The 10,701-nt window shown below is 38.9% G+C and overlaps 1 protein-coding gene across 3 annotated transcripts in view; it reads left to right on the forward strand.

The window, feature by feature from the left end:
* Window positions 1–10,701, forward strand: part of VRK1 (VRK serine/threonine kinase 1) — a 42,461-nt gene that overhangs the window by 26,664 nt on the left and 5,096 nt on the right. Inside the window, exons 12-13 of one of the 3 annotated variants that reach the window (XR_006101325.1) lie at window positions 9,987–10,092; window positions 10,381–10,514. Coding sequence is in view for 2 of the 3 variants with exons in the window: in XM_042444871.1 (XP_042300805.1) it covers window positions 9,987–10,092; window positions 10,381–10,459 (185 nt within the window). In the remaining variant the exon portion in view is untranslated. The remainder of the gene's footprint in view (window positions 1–9,986; window positions 10,093–10,380; window positions 10,515–10,701) is intronic. The other 2 variants (XM_042444871.1, XM_042444872.1) reach the window with 2 other exon arrangements.

Raw genomic sequence — 10,701 nt, forward strand, 5'->3', positions numbered from 1 at the left:
TGTGAAGTCTGTCTCTACATAACATATGCAGTTGTGTAGGTATCATGACATCACAATAAAGTGAGACTGTGATTAAATCTCCAAATTAATCATGATACCCAGTAATAGCAAGTAAACAAAGCATTTGAATTACTTGTATGTAATACCCAATACTTTATTTAACGTAATATTATTAATGGTATTTGAAAAAAGAAAGAATTTAGAATGAGAGTCCTATTATTAAACAAAAGAATAATGCTCCTCATGAACAGTAGTGATTTGGCTTTTCTGTTTGAAGCATTCTTGTGGTAAACTCTTCTGTGGGATAGTCATATTTCATGAATAAAATCTATATAAAATCTAAAATCTATATATTTCAATATTTTTGGTATTATGGCAATATAAATGCTGATTTTAATTAGTGTAGTGAATCTTCATCTACAAGTGTATGTGAGTAGGATGCTAGTAGCTCGTCCAATTTTGTGCAAAAACCACACTTGTCTGTCTCAGAGATACACTGAATATATTTATTGGCACAGATGTCATTAAATGGCATTATTTGTAATTCAGGCTTAAGATTTATTTGAATGTTGAAGTGACGTAAGTGTTACTGCATACATGGAGGAAATAATTGTGGGTTTATTTTTGTTTATCTGTAAAAATATTTCTATCATGCTCTATATCTTAGGATTTCAAGGTGCCATACCATTAACATCAGTGTAGAACAATTTCAATTTTAAACAGTGAGAAATAGCTTACACCATCCAAAAAATCTTAACGACTAAAAAACCTGCACAGGTTTGGGCAAAATTACTAAACAAACAAACAAGCTTCATTTATATACCGCTTCATACCGCCTAAGCAAAGTCTAAGCGGTTTACAACTGTAAGCTAATTTGTTCCCAACAATCTGGGTACTCATTTTAGTGACCTCGGAAGGATGCAAGCCAAGCTTGAGCCCTTTTGCTGGTCTTGAACTCGCAACCTTGTGGTTTTGAGTGAATGGCTGCAGTCCAGGCATTTAACCACTGCGCCACCAAGGCTAGATCCCAAAATCTTTGATAAAAACCCATGTTTGATAAAAAGCTACTGAAAGAAGCTAGCAGTGGTGCCATTTGGGCCTCCAGAGGGAGGAAATTCTACAACTAGGGCCTGGACCAAATAGAGCGGCTTACAGCTGCTTCAGGGGCATGCCATGCAGATGACGCATGCCCCGGAAGAAGCCAGAAGCTGCTCTAAGGCTGCCTAAGGTGGCCCAAAGCCTCCAGCAAAAGAAGTGGCAACACCCCACTCCTGCTGGCAGTCCCTTTGGGACCTTGGTGGCAGCCCACTTTGAGAGTGGGCCATCTGGTCACCACAGTTGTGGGCTGATAGGGCCCGATCGTGGCTGCAGCAGCCAGAGGCCACTCCTAGCCACCCATTTGCCTCACCCCTAGGGCTCCACAGTGGAGAAGCCCCTATCCCAGATGCTGCCCCTAGTGAGATTAAAGACATAATGGTTAGTTGGATGGGAGACAGCCAATGAATACCAGGTGCTGTAGGCTCTGTTTCAGAAGAAAGCACTGACCAAAACACCTGTAAATATTCCTGGCCTAAGAAAATCCCATAAAGTTCATTTGGTCACCATAATTCAACAGGTGGCTTGAAGACACACAGCCTGTGTGTCTGTTGCTAGCATACTTGAAATTCATGCACTGGCCCTGAAATATTGACTGGTGTACCCTGTGCAACAGCTAGATGTTTTAAGAAAATGTTGATTTTACTTTGGTGTAAAATGGGGATAGCATCTGGGATAACTGCGATCTTGCCTGTGGATTCATATGTAGAACAGGAAGTGCTTTTTCTAGGAACATCTGAGGAAATGGCTAAGCACATGTTCAGCTGACTGTTGTTGCTCAAGTCAAGTACTAATGGGACTTGTTATATACTCAACATCTCCATGAAATGTATTGAAAGGTTGAAAACAGATATCACCATTGGCTTGAGTGACTGTATGGCAGATGTGCTTTATTTTATGCACCTTATAATGTGGCATGACTTGTGACATTGCACTGATACAAATGCTTTTTGCCTAATCTTACCTGTTTTTTATAGAATTTTTCAAATGTGTTATTAGCTACTCAGAGCATTGAAGACTTCAGTAGAAAGCTGGGGTACCTGCTTAAATAAATATCTGGATCCCCTGACTTTGAATATCTACCAGTGTAACTTGATAGACATGATCTTCTGTCGAATTAGGCTTTATTTGCCAAATATCTGCATATAATAAAAATTAATCATAGCTGGTGACTCCATCTCCCTTCCCTATTCATTTTGTTTTGTAATGATTTAGGTGATCAGCCAATGAATAATTAGTTGAACCTATAAGTTGCACTGAATAATTGGCCTTGCTTCTTCATAAATAATAGTTGGAATCGGGATGTAAATCTTTCCCTCTGAGTGACTTAAAGTATAGGTGCTGGTCATGTGCTAGCCTCTTTTTTCACTGGCTAAATAGTGAAATTGCATCCTGAAAAATGATCCCCAAATCCCTTTCTTGAATGAAAAGAATGTACATAGACTGAAAAGATATTCTCATCACTGAGCATCTTTCATAGAAAAATGCTCTGATTTACAATCCAGTTAAAATCCACACTTTAGTTAACTGAACCAATTAATCTATTAATGCACTCAGCTCTAATCTTTCTAGATTTTTTTCACTTGGTTTGTCTTGGCATTTAACTTGGTGGAAATCCTGAATCCAGTCAGCATGTACTTGTTTGCTATGATAACTTATCCAGAAACAGGGTGGGGAGGAGAGGGCAGGTACAAATAATGGAGCTGAAATCTATTTGTGGTAGTTTATTGTGAAGTGTTTGTTGGAGACAGGTATTCAAATCTCCATTTAGCTGTAAAGCTCACTATGTAACCTTGGGTTACTCATTGTATTTAAAACTAACCTACTTCACAAGGTTATTGTGTGAATAAGCCACATATGCTGCCTCAAGCTCCTTGAAGAAAGCAGAGTGGGGGAATATAAATTTAATTTTTAAAAATCCTGGGAGTAAAGGATTTTGGTCCACAGCAGTTATTGATAAAGAATTAGGTTATTTGTTTGATGTTACGAATTTTATTAGTTGGAGATTTATGCTGCAGATTTCAATATAGTTAAGCTAAACCAAGAACAGGAAAAACAGTGAAGTAAAACTGAGCAGTCAACAGAAATTAAAAAGAAAGCAGGTATAAAGCATCATGTAGCTTGCAGAAGATCAAGGGAACCTATGGAAATTACGAAAACAGTATTCATCAGACATCAAGAACAGCATTACAGGTGGTACCAAGCTAGCCTTCCTGGAGAGTGCATTCTATTCATGGGATACCACCATCAAATAGTAGTTTTCCCCTGTACCTCAGAAAATGAGTGTGTGAAGAAGCCCCAAAGCATGAATATCTTTAAAAGACTTTAAAGCAGTACTTTGAATTGAGCTTGGACACAAACTAGGAGCCTAAGTAGTTGGCATAATGCAGATATAATGTCCTCACTTGGCAGCCATGTTTTGCACTCATTGCAGGTTTCAAATCATTATCAAAAACCTCTCAGTGTGGTCTGACTTGAGAGTTCACCAGGGTATGAGTCACCTAGAGGATGGTAATTATTTCCAGGTACAATCACAACTGGTATATAACAACACATAAGAGATCTGTGCAGATCAAGGAGCAAATCTAGACCGTGAGTATGCTCCTTCAATGAGAAGGCAGTTCCAAACGTTATTCTAGGACACAGTGAGCACCACTAAGATGGAGAGATGAACCATTCACCAAAAAAGACCTTGGTTCTGCTTGGATTAATATTCAGTTTTGTAACCCTTTCTGCACCCGTATATGGGTAGCAACATCTCTGCCTTATTTGAATGGGATGAAAGAGAAATAAGGGCCAGCACGGTGTAGTGGTTTGAGCATTGTACTATGACTCTGGAGACCAGGGTTTGAATTCTGGCTCAGTCATGAAGCCCACAGGGTGACCCAAACTCATGCAGACATAAAAAAAATTGCGGGAGAGATGATGAATTCCTCTGAGTGCCAGACTTTATATGCCAGGAAATTGAGCAGTAATCCATGAGCACCACCATTTGAGATCGGCTGTCTAAGAATGAAATAACCAAAGAACCCAGTCACCTTTCAAGACAGGCTATCAAAAAATGAAATGACCAATACCCAACGTAAGCAGCATATCTAGACAGATATAATGGTTACTGGTACCATAGCCCTTTAAGAAATCGAAGAGAATCAATAGGGTGTAGTATTTAGGCTAAAATACTAGGTAGACAGCAGTTGCAAAACCAAGAATTGCAGTTAGTTTGTATTTTCTAAAAAGTGAATCCGCAACATAGTTTGAGTATTTATCTTTAACTCGTGACTGCTGGGTATGTTACTATGAATCAATAATGAGTCATTTTATATAAAACGAGGTGGGTTTATCTCTTATTTCTTCCCTTGCTCGTGTTAAAGATCTAGGGTTTATGTTATTGAAATTTTAAAATTTAGCCATGCCTCAAAAAAGGTAGATTCCCTCCCAGATGAAGATGTGAATTGTGAACAAGCCTGCTGGTCATGTAAATGTTCTTTGAGAATGCCATAGAACTTGTCAGATTTGTGGTTCACTGCACTTGATATTGTCTCATTAGTTTCTTTCTGACTGGCAAGTGAAATAATGCTTCTAAAAGACAGTAAATGAAGGGGGCTTTTAGTAGTTAGTAGCTGGCATGAATGAATACCAAAAATCATCTTGTTAAAACAGGACTTGGAATTAGGATACAGTTCAGTATTGAAGTTTCCATTTCTACCTTATTAATTTCATTATGTAGACCTCTATTTACTTTGAAAGGTAACCTTTCAAGAAGAAGAAATAAACACTAGGATTGAAGAATTCTGTCATATTTTTCACTGTTTTTAAAAATAAAATGGTTAATGTAAGGAAATGATTGTGAATCCCTTACAGGTAAAACTTTATCAGTTTCAACAGCAACAGGGAGGGAAATAATGAAATCACAGAATCCTAGAGTTGGAAGAGACCACAAGGGCCATCCAGTCCAACTCCTGCCATGCAGGAATACGCAATCAAAACACTCCCATCAGATAGCCTTCCAGCCTCTGTTTAAAGACCCCCAAAGGAGGAAACTCCACCGCTCTCTGAGGCAGTGTGTTCCACTGTTGAACAGCTGACTTATAGTTAATGCTTACACTCGTCCCTTTACATTCTCAGGGTTAGGGGTACAGGACCCTCGTGAACGTGGAAAAACTGGAAATAACAAAAACACTATGTTTTTACCTGAGAGAACACCTCTCTAGGAATTTCTAGGTTCTCCAGCAGAACTCTGTGGTCAACATTTGCCAGGCATTGAACGTATAATTGTGCTGGAAGAGCTACAAATGCCTAGTGGAGTGTTTTCTCTAGGAATCTCTAGGTCCTTCTGTGCGACTTTTGGTTAAAGTTGACCATAGAGTTGGGCTGGAGGACCTAGATATTCCTAGAGAGAACATATTAATAAAATCCATGAATAATCAAAGCCATGAAAGTTAAAGCCTCAAATGTGGAGGGATGAGTGTGTTTTCAAAAGAGGCAGACCATTAAAAGGGATGAAGGAAGGAAGAATTGATAACAGTAATACAGTGCTGTTATCACTGCGTCATACGTGGGCACGCCTTACGCAGCTTTCAGCATATACTGGAAAAGCCGCACTGGAAAAAGGGGTAGCGTGCCCCATAAGGTGTAATGGCATGCACATCCATGGTGCGTGTGCGCCGCCGCTGCATGCACGAGCCCCATTCATTTAAATGGGGCTCAAGCATATGCGGAATTCCCTTTTTGCGGGGCTGGAGTATGTGTGTTCGGAATTGATCCCCCGCATAAAGGAAGGGCGAACTGTAGTAGTATTTTTAAAATGAGCAATTACTGTGACTCATAATTTCCTTCTTGCTTAAATACATTGAAGTAGTAGGGTACATAATTATTGGTGACAAAATAATTTTCTGTTACACTAATATTGGTGGTTTTCTCTAATCTTCCATTTTTAATGTTTTGCATTTTATTGCCCAGCTCCTCAAATTTCAGAACCAAATTTACCCCCTTCTTGTTTCAACCTGTTCAGATCCAGTGAAGATTTGGCTCTGCTCTACCTCTCTTTTGTTTATCTGCTATCTTGTTTACGTTCTCCTTCACCTGTTTCCTCTTTCTGTGCTACATAAATTTCTCTTGCTTTCCCTGGTGTAGTCTTTTTTGTGTGCCAGCATTTTTGTTAGCCATAACTAATCTTGATTTGGACTCATGTATGACTCCAAAGAAGAAAGTCTTTGAACACACCCAAACTAATCTTGGTTAAGAGAATAGGCATCCTTTTATATTTATGACTTTTAGATGACCCACCCTTCCTTTCTGAAAAATGAATCCTCATAGAAACTAACTTCTGTCTCATAATTTGTGTAAGGCAACAATTCTGTACACATTTATTATTGGGTAAATTATATTGATCATATACTTCTGAATAAATATGCAGAAGATTTAATGGTAAGCTTCTCAGGTTATATTATATATTCAAGTCTTGGCTTGAACTCTTGTCCAAGCTGAACTTTAATCAAACTTGTACTACTGTGTATATGGCATATCCAAATGTCCAGTATTGTGAAATAGGAGCAACAGCTGCTGCCCATCTTAATTGAAATTCTTTCTCACTAGGAGATCTAGGTTTTGTCTGCTATAAATTTAAAGCGATTCTAGTTCTGAGATTTATTAATGAGACATTGTTCCCAACTTGCCTTGAATCTAATTCACTTTCATATGTAATGGATGATGTTACTCTAATATTTGCATGGGTTCAGTTAGCTCCTGCTGAAAGAAAAGTTATCCTCATTGCATTGCATTGAAAGCATCCATTATTGCTGCTATAAACCACTCAAGGCATGGGGTATGTCTTATGCTCGATGATGAGTCCATTGATGGCACTCGATAACTGCTAGGAAATATTTGGAGTGAAATAAATATGAATTAGTGCTTCATAGTTTGCCTTGCACTTTGCATCAGCAATGGGTGTTGTCTCTGTCAGAGAATGATGCCTGACTTCTCTTGCCATGTAAGTCACCTGCATCAAGATTAAGAAACTGCTTTTTATTGAATAAGCTTGGAGACAAGATAAATCGCCTTTTGCTTTTTGTGTGGAAAGTATTTGATACCAGCTCTTGCAATGAGCCTTTTAAAACTCTCTCTTCAGTGCAGCCAGGAGGAATGCATTTATTTTCTTTATATAAAAGCAATACAGTGGTGAAATATTCCTCCTTAATTTTGGTCAGAATGAACAAAAGTGTCTGTGTTTATTCCTGCCTAATGCATCACAAATCTGCTGACATGCTAACCTTGGAGTCTTGGTTGGCGTTAATCAGGCCTGTGCACCGGCAGGAAAGATGTACCTAATGCACTCCATCAGTGCAGTTTGCATATGGAAGTTCTCACAGGGGAGCTGCCCTGTGCCAGCTGAGGGTTACCTGCCCACTGCAGTTATTGTATGTAATTATCGAACCAATCTGTTCAGCCCAGCAGGGTTTAGATGGTAATCATGAAGCAACACTTTGGAAAGATGTAATGCACTCTCCTCTTCCCTCGTCAGCCATGTGAGGTTGTAACCACTTCAGCATCTATTTCAGTAAAGCTACACATTTGTCAAAGTTACCAAAAAGGGAAAAAAAAAAAAAGGGGGGGGGGGTTGAAACTTTAGCAGTTATTTTTAAGCTTATGGGTGGGTGGGGGATGTCTAGCAAAATGTATGCGTTTGACCATTTTGCTTGAAAAAATGGCGGGGGGATTTCCTGTTTATATTAAATGTTGCTGTTTATTTTGCTTTTTTCAGAATAGGTGTAAACTGGCAAATCTTTGGCTCAGAAGCAGTTCTTGCCATGAGAGCAGGGGAGAGGAGAAATGTGTGCTAGTAGTTGCAAAACTAGCGTGTTTTGTAACTAGCACAGTTACAACCTCTAGAGTTTTCCTCAGTTGAACCTTCAAAAATAAATGAAATAAACAAAAATACTTTCTAATAATGATAACTTTGGTAATTGATCTTCGTGCTTGACTGGAATTGAATGTATTCCATACCAAACGTATTTTATTTTTTTCTGCCTTATGTTTATGCTATTTAAATATGAATAACTGGGTTTGTGATAATTGACTTCATAGTAAATTTGGAACATTTTGATGAAAAGTTGCAGTGGCAGGGGGTACGGGGATGCTAAAGCCTGGCAAGGCAATGTTTCAGGGCTCAGGTGCCATTCTTTCCTTGATTTCTGTTCTTTCAGCAAAAATTTTGAAGAAATCAATTTGTTTCACATGTTTTTACTCATAATTCTATCCCGTTTCTGTCTTAATCTACACTTGAAATAATCTCAGAATAAGATGTGAATGTACCTTGACTCTCAAAAGTATATTGCATCACAATATTGATAGAAGCATGAACTAGTGGATAGGCAAATTCCAATATGGTTATTTGTCCAAGAGGTGCAGCTCAGGTCATTTTACAGTTGGATCTCGCCAACCATGGGCTTGCCATCCACAGATTGAAGTATCTGTGGATGGCCCTGCCCCATTCTCCCCAGTGGCAGCACAAGCATTGTGCAGCATGAGCATCAAATGCCATTGGTAACAATGGGGCATGAGGGCCCATGGTTTCTGTCATCCTCTACGGGCTGTGTGTGTGTCTGGCATGGAACTGCCACATATATGAAGGACTGACTGTATATTGGCGTTGTAAAGATTGAATTTCTTACCCCTAGTTGAAACTGACATTAAAAGTTATGTCTTTCCGCATTCATGGAGATTGAAAATATTAAAATTAGGCAAAATAACATGTTCAAGATGTGATACCAAGAAAACCCAAAAAGCACATTTTAGTGTGCAGCTGCCCCCCCCCCCCCAAATATCCATGGAGTCAACCATCTACAGATTCAACTATCAACAGCTTGAAAATATTAAAAAAATAAAAATTCCAAAAAGCAAACCTTGCTGGGGTTTTTTGTTTGTTTTATATAAGGGGCACTATTTTACAGTGCTATTGTATTTAATAAGACTTGAGCATCCATGGATTTTCATATCCCCATGGGGTCCTGAGGAAAGATATTTTGAAAATTGTATTTTAATTATGATAATTTTTTTCCTGGTATGTGAGAGGGGATACTTAAAATGGTGTCAAAATAAGGCATTTTCTGTGGCCTAATACAGCCTGGATCTCGGTGACTCTTTCTCAGACAGCTTTGTTCAAAATAGCTAACACAGCAACCTTGAATTATTAGAACTAGAAAGCTACCAGAATTTCAAAGGCAAGGCCTGAATAAAAGATAATTTGCTGAGCTTGCTAGTTTCAAAGGAGAAAGATAGGAGTTGTCCAGGTTTTGGGATGGAATATAGGGTCAGCTTGACCAAGAGACTGGTTTAAGCCAGAAAGATAGAAATTGAGACATTTGATGGGTGACAGTGGATGTGTTGGGTCAAGTATAAAACAAGGAAGTTGTGAAGATCATCAAGAAGAAGATGCCACGTTGACCCAAACAGTTGGCCAAGGTGTGGATTAGAGGTGCCAAAGAAGTTTGCACATGTCAAATAGAATTGTAATATGTAATCAATATAGGAGACGTTGAAGTTGTAGCTTGTAACCAATCATAAGTCTGAATTATGCTTTCATTATTGAAACTACAAGTTAACTGTATAAAAATATCAGCTTTGCAAGGAAAAAAGGGTCCCTCTCTTTATGAGGCACCCTTTTGCATTCCTAATCAAGAAAACCCATCTCTTCTGCCCATTTGTTGGGGTCCTGAGACTCCCACCCCAAAGAGAGCTGGGGTGACAGGTAGAAGCTTTTGAAGTTGTTCACACACAAAGATAGGGAATTCAGCATTTACTACAGTGTGTTTTCATTTTATGGTTTAACTTGGCTGAATACATTTCCCCCCTGTTTGGCATAAAACCTGTTTGTTTTTCTTTTTTTGTGGTAGACTAAAAGAAAACTTGCTGCTGCATCAGGGCCAGCCACTACTGATGAAGATGATGCAGAAACAAATGATATGAAAGATCTCAAAAAAAGAAAACGTGCATCACCTAGTAAGACAAATATTTTTATTAGTAATTGTCTTTGATCAGACATTTTGGTAAAAAAAAAGTTTACATTCTGTAATAGAACTATTTTATTGGGTAACTTGAAGAAACTAAGATTGTCAGCTATCGGCTGACAGCAAATGTGGAGTATACTTGCTGCCCATCATATAAAACTGGTGACAGTTAGTTGATGAAAGGGGATAGTAGTGGTGATTTTCTGTCCCCCTTCCCACCATTTATTTTATCCCTCTGTTCTCATTTTTATCCTCCCTATCTTGTCCAATTCACTGTCAGGAAGTACGGGCTCCCCAGGACCAATTCATCACAGCAGGTTGCAGCCAGAGGCTAGTAGCAGCAGCCACCATTTACAACAGTGAGTGGAGATACTTTAAGAGAAGGGAAGCTATCTAGAAGAAGAAAAAATCTTGGTACAGTGGTACCCCGGGATACGAATGCGCCGCCTTACGAAATTTCCAGGTTACGAAAAAAATCCATTTAAAAAAACTGTTCCGGGTTACGAAGGTTATTTCGGGTTACGAAAAATTTTTTGGTGCTTTTCGGCGCTATTTCGCACGAAATCGCGGCTTTTCCCCATTAGCGCCTATGGCTTTTTCG

This window comes from Sceloporus undulatus, chromosome 1 (assembly GCF_019175285.1).
Source record: "Sceloporus undulatus isolate JIND9_A2432 ecotype Alabama chromosome 1, SceUnd_v1.1, whole genome shotgun sequence".
Classification (NCBI taxonomy): Eukaryota; Metazoa; Chordata; class Lepidosauria; order Squamata; family Phrynosomatidae; genus Sceloporus; species Sceloporus undulatus.